Source organism: Pteronotus mesoamericanus, unplaced genomic scaffold (genome assembly GCF_021234165.1).
Source record: "Pteronotus mesoamericanus isolate MK-2021 breed Mesoamerican mustached bat unplaced genomic scaffold, CSHL_Meso_final contig_20, whole genome shotgun sequence".
Classification (NCBI taxonomy): Eukaryota; Metazoa; Chordata; class Mammalia; order Chiroptera; family Mormoopidae; genus Pteronotus; species Pteronotus mesoamericanus.
Window position 1 is genome coordinate 21,825,692 of NW_026555085.1, and position 12,549 is coordinate 21,838,240.

Genomic DNA, 12,549 nt, shown 5'->3' on the forward strand with positions numbered 1-12,549 from the left:
CTGATTTCTCTGGTTTCCTATAAGACAGGAAATTAAAGGGCAGGTCATAAGATGCATTTTGCTAAGAGATAATCTGGAAATAATGTTTAGATTAGACTAAATTACATATAGATTGAGGAATTTGTGCTTATGTAGATGCTGGAGAACCACTAGACTTTTTTTGAGTAGAAGGGTGGTCTGATTACATGACTAGAGTTGGCTGTGTTTCCAGGAGGGAAATAAGAAACAAAGTTTGCAGAACAGACCTGGGTAGACAGAGGCCAAGAGGCAGAGCCAGCAGTCCAGGTGAGAGGGTAATGTGAGTGGGAATTTAACTGAGTGGCAGTGGAGTGGAAAAGTGGAAGCAATTAAAGGAGAGAAAATATTCATTTTTGTGAATGGAAGTTAAGGTAGCTCTTAAATAACTGTTAGACTCATTCAGCTACTTGTCCCACTCTCAGGTAGACTTTTTTCCTTAAAAACAGTATGCTTCTCTTTTCTCTTGATGTTAAATGTGTCAGTGGGACGGTATGCCCCAGTTTTTCTGGGAAGCAGCTGCATTGATGTTTGTTGTTACAAGTCCTACCTGCCATGGGAGATAAAAAGTCGATGATTTCTCAACAGAGAAAATCTCAGGGTCACCCTAAAGTGCAAGATGGTTACTGAGTGATTAAGTCCAGACTTGGAGAACTGGATTCCAGCCTTTTCCCCTCGCTAATTGTGTTACCTTGAAGTCATTTGTTCTCTCTCTCGGTGCCAATCTCTTCATCTGTTAGGTTGACGATTCCTTGCCTGCCTGAAGTTGGAGGACTTGGCATCCCTCCCAGCTTCTATGTCTGTGATTCATACAGCTTCCCGTTTTCATTGGAAGGGGGTCTGGAAATGTATTCCAGCTTTCACATTTAGAAGAAACATCCATAGGACAACTTTAGGATTCGACTGCGAACTATCACTGTAGCAATTCCTCTGTACTATGACAGGTTTAAGCATGAGTTTATTTTTCTGTGTCACTGATGTAGGAAATAGGAAATCTGAAGAACCTGCTGTGCTTAGATGTCTCTGAAAACAAGCTGGAAAGACTTCCTGAAGAAATCAGTGGCCTGACTTCATTAACAGATTTAGTCATTTCCCAGAACTTACTAGAAACGATTCCGGATGGCATTGGTAAGCATTGAAAATAACTAGTAAGGTGCTGGCTGTTGTCTCGAGCATTTGGAGGATACTCTGATCCTTTGGTACCACACTTAGGAGCTGGGGATGTGTTTCCTTTAGTTTCCTTTTATTTTTTTAAAGAAGAAATGCAAAAACTAATACAATTTAAGTTTTTCTATATGCAGATATTTCCTTCACCCTGGTTTGGTAGCAATTGTAAGTATTATTACTTACAATTATTTACTCATATCCACTTCATCCACGCCTTGTCTCAATGATTTCAGGAGGGATTAGTTCAAATAATAGAATGTGTTTCAGGCATATGAGCAATCACTAAGAAATTTCTAAGTGAGCATTCTAAATAGTGTAGGAGAAGTAGCTTTGACCTTATTGCATAACCTGGGCGGAAGGGCTGCTAGAGGTAACATGGTATGCTGGAATTGAGCCTTTTCTGATACATTGAGAATAATTTTTCATTGATCATTCTATGCTATTTCCTTTAAAAAAAATTAGTCCAGACAATTTCCGTTACCATAAAGGTATTCAGTCTAGTTTAAGAAAATAAACACAAACAGAGAAGGTATAAACAGATGTGGACTGGCAGCTCCAGCATAGCAAAGCTGCTTAGAAATTGTAAGAAGCCATATTTAAACATTTAGTTGTCATAGAATTGCTGTCTTTGACCATTATTTAACTTTTATTCAAAACATCAAAGGAAGTTTTTTGAAAGGTTTTCAGCAGTTGGAGAAGCTGTATGACAGGACCACTGCTTTTCTGGTGTTTGGCCAGGATGAAAGTGGTAACCAATAATGGCAACTTGGCAGCAGGATAGACTTTGCCTTTTGGTTAAGGCTGGATGGAAGATTGACAGGGATTTTGACTTGAGGTAGAAATGTTCATTGAGAATCGTCTGTGGCATCTGAAAGCAGTTGTAGGAACTGGGGGTGTTTTCTTGTTTGTAATGCCCGACTTCAAGCATTTGAAAGGCTGTCATGGAGGAGGAGGAGATTTATTACATCTTCCAGTTCAAATGGTGAAATGAAAGGATTGGAAGTCTCACCGTGATTTAAGAAAGAGCTGTAAAAGAAATATTTGTTAAGAATTAGTCTGGGCTGCTTAATGAAGAAAGGAGCATCCTGTCACTGAAGGACCCCAGGGGAGGCTGCAGGACCACTTCCCGCTAAGGAAGTTAAGGAGGCTCCTCTGTTAGGTGAGATGCATGGGGGATGCAATTCGTTGTGCTCTGCAGAGAATGCTAGTGTGTCTCCTGACAGGACAAGTGGAAACCCTCTGGGGACAGTGTTAGTAATTATTGATTATGCTAAATGAAGACGTGAGAAGGTTAGTTCTGCTTTACCCTATAGGGGCACATAAGGCAAGTTAATCTTTTTGACATTTCCCTCTCTCCAGCTTTATGTCTCTTTAAGATAGAGGCTGCTTTCTAATTATCCTGGAGAAGATGTTAATCATGCCAGCTAGTCTAAGTAGATAACAAAGGACATCTGCTCTGTAGGCCAAGTCCCCTGAGTTTTAGCTGAAGATGAGAATCTGAAAGATACAGGACTTTCTTCACTCAGGGGGCTCTGAGGAGGCTGCAGTAAACAGATTCTTCTTTTCCATGGCCTGAGGCATCACCAGTAAGTCCATCTTCCTGCTTTGAGTGTAATAGACCCATTCCTTAATAGGATTTTTCAAAGACTACCATCTTACTCTCTGTATATAGAAATACTTCAATATAGGGATCTTCACTAAGTCATTTTCATTTATAAGTGATAAGTAAACTGTATATTGTTTTTAGTAAGGAGAATTCTTGGACTAAGATAAAAGTCTGTGTCCTCTGTACACAAAAATCTCTTGTTTTTAAAGATCCATTAAGAGATCTTTAAATTTAAAGAAAAACTTTAAACTTAAATTTATATTTAAAAGAGTTTTTCTTTAAATTTTCTGGTTTTGATATGATATTTTTAGGTAGTGACTTTTAAAATGATTTGCTCCTAATTGCTGACCATTTTTGACATTCTGAACAAAATATTTTAATTCTGAATCATTAGTGATGGAAATGAGAATGATACAGTTTCTTTGTGAACAGCTGGGTAAGGAAAAAATTAATAACTATTTAAAACAAGAAAGACCACCAGATATGAAATAACAGAGTGATGATTAGGAAAACAATTGTAACTAATGAGTTTAAATAATGCTTTTTTTTTTTTTTTCTTTTTTTACAGGAAAACTAAAGAAGCTATCGATCTTGAAGGTAGATCAGAACCGACTAATGCAGTTGCCTGAAACAGTTGGGGACTGCGAAAGCCTCACTGAATTAGTTCTTACAGAAAACCGACTCCTGGTGAGTGTGGTTTGCACATTCAAATGAATATTGATGATGTGATTCCTATATTATAAAGACTTATTAGGGTAGATTCTACTTATTTGTAATATGGGTGGACTAAACGGAAATTTTCTTACGTTAATGTGAATAAGGGACTCGTGAAGCAAATACATACCATGAAGGTGAAGAAAATGGTATATAAGCCCCTCTGTCAGGGTGTGCCACCTGTGGTGCTCACAGTGCGGGGACTGACACCCGACCGGGGTCACCAGGCCGGGGTAGGGAGAAGCCACTGTTGGCGGAGGTGCCTGTGCTTCTGCTGCAGCATCCAAGGGCCTCCAGGGGAACTGCTGTTCTCTCTGGCTTCTTTGGCAAGTGGGAAGAATAGGAGAGAAGGGGCAGAAATGGTGGTTGGCTAGGGAAAGCCTTGGTGGGACTGGGGAAGGAATGCTCTTATGGGGGGAGCCAGACAGTGGTGGCTGCTGGGCTTGGATCTGGGATCTCACCCCACCCTAGAAATTGAGGGTGGTGATGACACAGGTGTCCCATACTTGAACCGGGTTCTTCGTCCTTCCTGGGGCGAAGGCCTTGGCATGTACCGCCTGCCGGGGTAGGTCAGCAGGGTGACAGCGAGTCTCAGCTGCCTTCCCACTGCCTGCTGCCGCCTCTGCTGTCCTCTGTCACTTCTTCATCTTCTCCTTTTTCTCTTTTTTAATGGTCTTGTAGCCACTGTTTTTTCTCCAGTTTACTTTCCTTTTTGCTGTCTTTACTTTGTCACTTTATTTTTTTACCCAACTTTTCCTTATCCTTGTTCCCCTTTTTTCCCTTTTCTTCTTTTTTTTAATAAAGATTAAGAAATGCTTTTTTTAGGTGAAAAGAGCAGAAAAAGACAGCAAGAGTTTGTTCAAAGACAGAGAATCAGCAGGGGGTCTGGCAGCATCTTCCCTCAGGCAGCTCAGACTCCTCAGGCAGATGTGGAGGAAGTGACCAGATTTCTGCCCTAGTTTGTGGTGTTAGGCTTACAGATACTAATCATAACAATTTTTAAAGTAACATTTACCCTTGGATTCCTTGAGAGTGTTGAGACCCCCACGTGGGCCCTGGCCTTGTTGCTGTAGGACCCTGTGCTCTGTACCCCATCCCATGCAGCCCCCTCTCTTCCTCTGGTGTCACAGCACCCTGCTCAGGGTTCGAGTCCCTGCCCCAGCACTGTGGCTTCCATAGGCAGCCAAGCAGTCATGTCAGTGTGGTTCCCCGCAGGGAAGGGGGAATACTGAAGACATTAAATTCTCACTTGAGGAGCCTTCGTTACCTCTTTACTTACTAGGTGTTCCTCTGTTCTCAACAAAAATGCAAAATATTTAATTCCATATTCCCCAAGTGAAATTTACAAATATCTGATATTCAGGAAGAACTATTATTTCTGTTATTGGATGAGATTATATTCTTTATGTTTTTGAAAAGATCTGTTTTACTGTGCTGTGTTAAAAGTTAATAATAAAAATGTTATTTTAACAGACCTTACCTAAAAGCATTGGAAAACTTAAGAAGTTGAGCAACTTGAATGCAGACAGAAATAAATTAGTGTCTTTACCCAAAGAGGTATGTGCTTTTAAAAAAATAATAAAGTAATAATTATGAAGAAATAATAACACAGGAGGGATCAGAAATGTCAAATACTTTTAAAAGACTTACGTGGTATTTTTTTAAAGGCATGAACTCTCATCTGTGAGTATAGAGACAGTTGGAGGAATTATATCAAAGAGTGACCATCAGTAACATTGAAGAAATTAGGCGGGTATCTTTCTCTTAAGAAAGGGAGAGATCGACATTTTGGGCTTGACCTACAGAGAACAGTGACACCATCGACAGAGATGGGTGATTTGGGTGTTTGTCAGAGGAAGTGGATGACTTTGGGTTTGATAGAATTTAATGTGAAATTAAACTTCCCTGTAGCCATTGAAATGATAAAAATGGGACTTGATGCAACCCTCTTCCTGGGCAGAGACTGACCCTGGGCATTGTTCATATCCAGGAGAGTGAATGAACTCCTCACAGAAGCATCCATCTAGAGGAAGGCAAATGGGAAACATAGCCAGATTTTTAGGATTTTTTTTTTTTTTTCCTGTCAATGCTTCAGGCAGGAGAAGCGAGACCGTTACTCTCTGTTGTGGAGAACAGTTTAGCGGACTTAGAGGCTAAGTTCTGGCAGGGAGGTGAAAATGCTGAAAACGAGAAGGGAGCCTATAGCATATTAAACAAGGAGGTGTCAAGTGTGTTGTTTAAAAAGAAGGCTTACTTCCTATCAGGACTAGGAGCACTTGATCAGAGATGGGTAGTGTTGAGCTTGAACTTGTATTATAGCAATATAGCCCCAAAGTAAGTTTAAGCCACCATTTTTCCCTCCATCAAATATTGGTGAGTCCACTCCCCTATGTCAGGGCCTCACATAAAAAGGTGTGCGATTGTGTGAGGCAAACACTAGAGTTTCCTTTGTATTTCTCAGTTTTGACACTTTCCACTGTCCATTTTGGAATAATTTCAAAGCTGCCATTTAACCAGTCAGAACTTGAGGGGTTCTTATATTCCTGGGATACTTCTCAGGGTGTCAGCACTTGGCCTGATTTTTTTTTCTTTCCTTTATTCATCTTGTACTCTGTATTTCAGTCTGCTCCATGTGTTAGATGGCAAGCGTTCATGAATGGAAGCACAAGGATGTTTATTATATTAGGTTGGCCAAAAAGTCCATTTGGTTTTTTTCCATAAAATAAAAGACACATTTTTCATTTTTACAAATAACTTCATTAATTTGGATATGTTGAGTATGTTGGCTACCTCCTATCTCCCACTATTGGCTTCTAGTGGGTAGAGGCCAGGGGTGCTGCTAAACATCTTCCAATACATGAGACAGCCCCACAGCAAGGAGTTATTTGGCCAAAATGTCAGTAGTACCAAGAAACTTCACAAAGCACTTTTGACACATTTGATCAATCACAGTACCTTCTGCATATACTGCATAGATCTTTTTTTGCATTTCAACCTTTCTTGAAATAATCAACCATAATACTCCAAAAATGTTCCGTGTCTTCTTCTGTCTTCAATATTTAAATGGCTGCACAAAAATTCACCAATTTTGATGTTTTTTTAAAATGCACGCTGACATGACAACTGTCACAGCATAATCTAACAAAATTGTTTCAAGTGAAGTTAAAGACAACTAAGCACTACTAGAGCCATCATATGGAAAAAATGTAACGGACTTTTTGGTCAGCCCAATAAATGTGACCATACTCTGACACATCCTTAATTTGAACACTGGTACCTAAATAAAACTGTTCCCAACTGTTTTAAGTCTACATCTCAACCTAATTGGGACACAACTAAGAGATTCTGCTAATCAAAACATTTTGGTTCCAGGCTTTAAGTAATAGATCAAAACACAGAGCTGAACATTATTCTGAACATTAATTTTACTCTTGTTGAATAGTACACATAGATGGGTGATAGATCGGACACACACACATGCACAGAGAAGTAGAAAAGATTTATTACTTTGTTTCTCAACGCCATGTACTGACTAGGTACTTTCATGTATGTTAACTCATTGAATCCTCATAATAGCTTTGAAGGTCATGGGATTTCCTCATTTCACAGATGAGGAAACTGAGGCCAATGAGGAGCTTTCCTTACTAGGGCTCCCGTAGGTGGGGGTCTGTAGAACTGGGCTGCAAAGATGTGTCTCCCAACAGCCAGCTCACCGCTCTTTCACTGGCTAGTAACAGCGTGGCCACTCAGCTCATACTGATTCAGCACAACCTTTACATCTGTGTGACCTTGGAGTGTGGCAGGACCATAATTTGGTTAAAAAAAAGTCAAATTATCTTTAGTTTGGACATTTTAGAAAATTAATACATTTTAGGAATATTTCAAGGTAAATGCTGAAGAGAGCAGTTTTACATATAATGTTAACAGTCCCCACTTTTACCACCCACCCCCAACTTCCCCCTTCTCTCTCTTTTTTTTTTGATTCTCTATTTCAAAGGAACACGTGCATTCTAGACAAGAACTTCAGGATTTTATTTTTGTAAGACTGTCACCATCATTGTAGGGTTAGTCCTCTGTGCACTTTAAGAGAATGAAACCTGTACTTCGTGTTTCCTTTCAGAGGGTTATGCCTAGTGCATGCTGTGTGTCTGCATAGATTTACTAGAAACAACTTTTCATGATTTGAAAAGTGTAGGTATTTGTAGCTTCAAAGCATTTTACCTAGCTATCACATTTTATTCATTTTTCGAGAAATTCTGATTGGTTTTCTGGCATCTAGAGTTTAGTAAAGGAATGAAGGCTGTGCCTGTTCCATCAGCTGCCTGATAAAGTAGAGAATGTTGAGGCTTTTCGGAACTGGATCTTCTCCAGCACACCTTCACTCCTACTCACGTGCACTCAGCTCCCTGGCTAGGAAATGCACTGAGCATGTGTCTCCAATTCAGCTGTGGGTCCCAGCTTGGTAACCCGGCAGAAATGGTTGAATGCTTGCCTCTGACCATCGGGGCTGAGCAGCCAAGTCCCTGAGGGCCTCCTGACCTCAAATTGCGTCATGTTGGTCTGGGCTGTACCATCATGCCATGAGTCTCTGTGCAATGAATGTGGTAGACCCTATGACCCTGTGTGTGTGTGCATGTGTGGGTGTGCGCGGGGCGGGCTGGCTTATGTCCAGTGACCACATGTGTATACTCGCTCTGTCTCAGAACTTGATACAATTTGATCAAATTCTGCACTTTCCTGATTGGATTCTTTTCTTTCAAACCTTTACTACTTTCTCTTGAGCAGTTAAGTTGCATGCATGACATATCTAAACAGAAATGCTGACCAATTTAATTTATGTGCCAAAAACCCTTAGTTGTAGTAATTGCCATTGGTCTGGTGTGCTGTGTAGTTAGTTCTTCCTAGTTTTTGTCTTTTTAAAAATTTGATAGTATTATATATTATCAATTTTATATCACAGCTTCTTAGTGTGTAGCAGCATTTATTTGCATTTTTTCCCCAAATGATTGAGGGGAAAATATTTGTACTGTGTGGGTCACAATAATAGATTGTTTGTGTTTTGTGGTGTTATTTGTAGTAAACATTTGCAAATCAATGAATGTCTCTTGTTTTCTTAATTGTTAGCTGCTTGGAAATTTAGAAAAGTCAGGTAAACTTGTTATCTTGTAAGTATTGTTCAGACCACAGTTGCTTCTCTAACTTCCATTTGCTTCATAAATGCATGAAGATTCAAATCGGCTGACTGCTTTGTGTGTACTTCATTGTAAAATACCGGGCATTTTCCTCTAAACTCACTTTTTTTTTTTAATGACTGCATGGCCTAGAACCTTTTTTGTTATGTCAGATTTGTTCAGATTATTTTCTCTCAAGAGAATGCTTTTCTATGAATTACATTTTAAGTTATTCAGAAACTCTCAAAAGCATAACTTGGCAGCTCATCTGTCTTCACTAAATTCCAGTTTGTTGGCACCATTCTATCTCTAATGGAAAGGCTAGATTTGCTTTATTTGCTACATGTGGCATGCTTCTGATTGTTCAAGCAACTTGTTTTAATCTTTTATTTCTCATCCTGTTGCTTAAATATGTATACCTCTGGGAAAAGGAGGTTCCCTAAAAAAATCTCATAATTTTTAGAGGGGAGAATGAAGAAGAGACGGTGTTGTAGTATGATTTGTGGATAGTCAGGGCGTTGATACATGTGTGATCATGGGTATGATGAAAGACAGCGAGTAACTTTGTAATATTCCCCAAACAAATCTTAACTTTAAATAGCCTGGACCTTAAAGAGTTTCTGATGGGAAGAAATTGAGTATATTTCCAAGTTAAATCCCAGCCTTTTGTCTGCATTAAGTCAAAATGGTAGTGACCCTAACTACATCACACCTATCCGGTCAAGTGAGACAAATAGGATTTGCAGATCATTCATCAAAGCTTTTCTTAACAGGCGATCTGTCAACATCAATTACCCATAGGTATTATTGTGGTATTCAGAAATGTCTCTAGTGATCAAGTATGCATTTTGTGGATAGCTTTCTGCCTTCTTCTTACAATTTAAAATTATTTTAGTGAATAATTTAGACTATTCCCATTATATTTTAAATGATATATTGTTAAATAAAAGATAATGTAAAAATCTAGAAATACTAGAATAAAATATAGTTGACCATTGGATTTCAAGATGGAGAAAGCATTCCTAAACTTCAGAGAGGAAATAAGTCATAAAAGAAACAGTTGATGCATTTATTTGTCTATATAAAATTGAGATTTCTGATCTTTAAGAAGGTACAGACAGCCCTGGAGGCAGGGGAACATTTACAGCATTACAAACGAATGAGCTCTCTTCTTGCTCTGTTAGAAATTCTTTCACATCATTGAGAAAAAGATGCTCCCACTATAGAAAAGTGGACAAAAATGAAAGCAAAGAACCCCCTTTCCCAAGAATCAATAAGTGATTCATAGAAGAAAAAAATAGAAATGGCTATAAATATGAAAAAAACTATAGCCCTGTCAGTGTTCACAGAAATGTTGATGGAAGCATTTTGACTTGTCAGATTTTCAAGATTAAAAAAAAAAAAACACAGACCAAATTTTGGCAAGGTTACAGGAAAGTACATATTATTATGGAAGTATAAATTATTATGGCCTCTGTGGTAGGGAATATGGTAATATTATTAAAAACTTTAAAAATGTGCATACCCTTTGATACTGCAGTTCTACTTCTAGGATCTCTATCCTAAGAACACAGTTATGGATATGTGCTAAGAATGATGCACAAGACTATTTCTCACAGTGCATATAGGGGCAGCTAATATGTGCCAGACACCATATCAAGCATATACAGGGGCAGCTAACATGTACCAAGGCACTTTCATGCTTATTCTTGTCTAATTTTCATAACATTTCTGTGAAGTGTAGGTAAATCATTATCAATATCTAACAAGTTGTGAAACTAAGAGGGGTTAAGTAACTTGTCCATTGTATGTGTGTATGTGTATAAGGTTTTTATTCTCTGATCAACATGTTATTTTTTTATAATTAAAAAAGAAGAATACCATAGCTATTCATGGATATTTTGATGTCAGCGGTTCAAAAATTCAGAGAGTTCCAAAGCCATGTGGTTTCCAAAATATTTATGATGTAGGAAACATTTGAACAATATGCCACAGATCATGATGTTTTTGAAAAGGCCAAAAATAGTTTTTGGTTTCTAAAATTATGCATCATAATATTTCTGTTTAGATTCTATTTTCACCAGATTTTTGCATATTGTACATTTTCCTTTTTGCCAATGAAATGTGGGTTTAATTCTGTTACAAATGATTTCAAAGGGACGATGCTGAGGGAAATGAAAGCACCTTTATACTCAAGACAGGCATTTACACAGTGGAATATAGGCAGACAAAGGTAGGCTTTCTCTGTGAATCATTGAATCTGTTTGATTATCTGCTCTAGCGTAACGTCACCTGCAGACAATTAATGCTTAGAGAAGGTTGACCTAACTAAAGGTTTGCTTAATGGTCTGCAGGTCCCATCTCCTTGAGATGGATTAGATCAGTGACAAACAGGTAAGGACAATATCATCTTGACTTAAGAGACACAAAACAGCTAAACAGGGATTCTCAGCTATATTCTGTAATTCTCAGAGAACCCAAGTCCAACCCCTTGGATCCTGGGAAAGTGCTATTACGTGGTTTAAGGGAGGTTTAAAAATACCAGCTTCCTACATTACTGGTAATAAGTTATTTCAGCAGTGACTCTGATTCCCAGAAATTTAAGTGATAGAGACATTTTATCCTAATGGCCACTTGAAGGAGCCTGTAAACTCTGCTTCTTGAACCCAAAAGAGAAAGAGAAAATACATGTGAAGATAGAAATAGTATAATACTGAACTCATATTAACTCTTCGCTGGTGTTAACACAAAATATTGTTGTGCTACATTGCCAGGGAGACAGTCTGGTATGTATTTTTTATTTTTTTATTTTTGACTTTATATAGAGCATGACATAGCATTATGACTTAAGTGACAATGAATACACCATAATATAATCTATAAAATAAGCTTTGTTTAATTTTCTGCCTCTGAATTTTAAATAACCAAATAAATGGAGAGAATCCCTTCAAATACTCCCTTATACGCTTTATTTTTTTTAATCTTTCTTAAACAGAATAGATTTTCCATCTTTTACCAGGCTGATACTTGGATTACTACTTTGGCACTTACTTTCTTTTGCCTTTAGAAATTTGTGTACTTCTCCTATCTCACACTTAGATTATTTTTCCCATAAGGTTCCCCCCTGCCCCCAGTGTTTTTTTTAGAATTTATTTTTTAAGCAAGCCAAGTGTCCATCAGTAGATGAGTCGATAAAACAACTGTGGGACATTTACACAATGAAATACCAGTTGGCTGTAAAAAAAGAAAATTTTACCCTTTGTGGGCAGCATGGATGGACCTGGAGAACATTAGGCTAAGAGAAATAAGCCAGTCAGAGAAAGACAAAAAACATATTTTTTTACTCAAGTGGAATCTAGTGAACAAACTGAAATAACGAGCAAAACCAAGATAGTGCTCATAGATAGTGAGCAGGCAGACTGTTCTGGGGGCGGGGGGCAGGTTAGGGAATGGAGAGATTGAGGAAAAAAAGGACTCATGGACAACAGAGTGGTAATTGCAAGGGAGAGGGCGCAGAAGGGGGATGGATTGTAATGGGAGACAGTGTTTTAAAGAGTTCAGATGCCTTCAGGGAAGAGCTCACAGCATCAGCTCCACTCTACCATAGCAGTCTGTAGCTACTCAGGTGGTGACTGAACTTTTCATTTAGATATGGAATTTTCACTTCTTTCAAACAATAGCTACCACATTCATTTGGCAACAATAGACCAGTTGTATGATGGACGCTAAATTATTGGGCTGGCCAAAAAGTCCGTGTGTTTTTTTCTGTAAAATAAAGACATTTTTCATTTTCACCAATAATTTTATTGATTTGGATATATGAGTATGTCAGGTATCTCCCACTATTGGCTTCTAGTGGGTAGAGGCCAGGGGAGC

General features: G+C 38.5%; 1 protein-coding gene across 1 annotated transcript in view; it reads left to right on the forward strand.

Annotated features, from left to right (window-relative positions):
* Positions 1–12,549, forward strand: part of LRRC1 (leucine rich repeat containing 1) — a 133,486-nt gene that overhangs the window by 103,747 nt on the left and 17,190 nt on the right. The window contains exons 8-10 of the mRNA XM_054569495.1: positions 999–1,143; positions 3,357–3,475; positions 4,976–5,059. Of these exons, the coding sequence (XP_054425470.1) occupies positions 999–1,143; positions 3,357–3,475; positions 4,976–5,059 (348 nt within the window). The remainder of the gene's footprint in view (positions 1–998; positions 1,144–3,356; positions 3,476–4,975; positions 5,060–12,549) is intronic.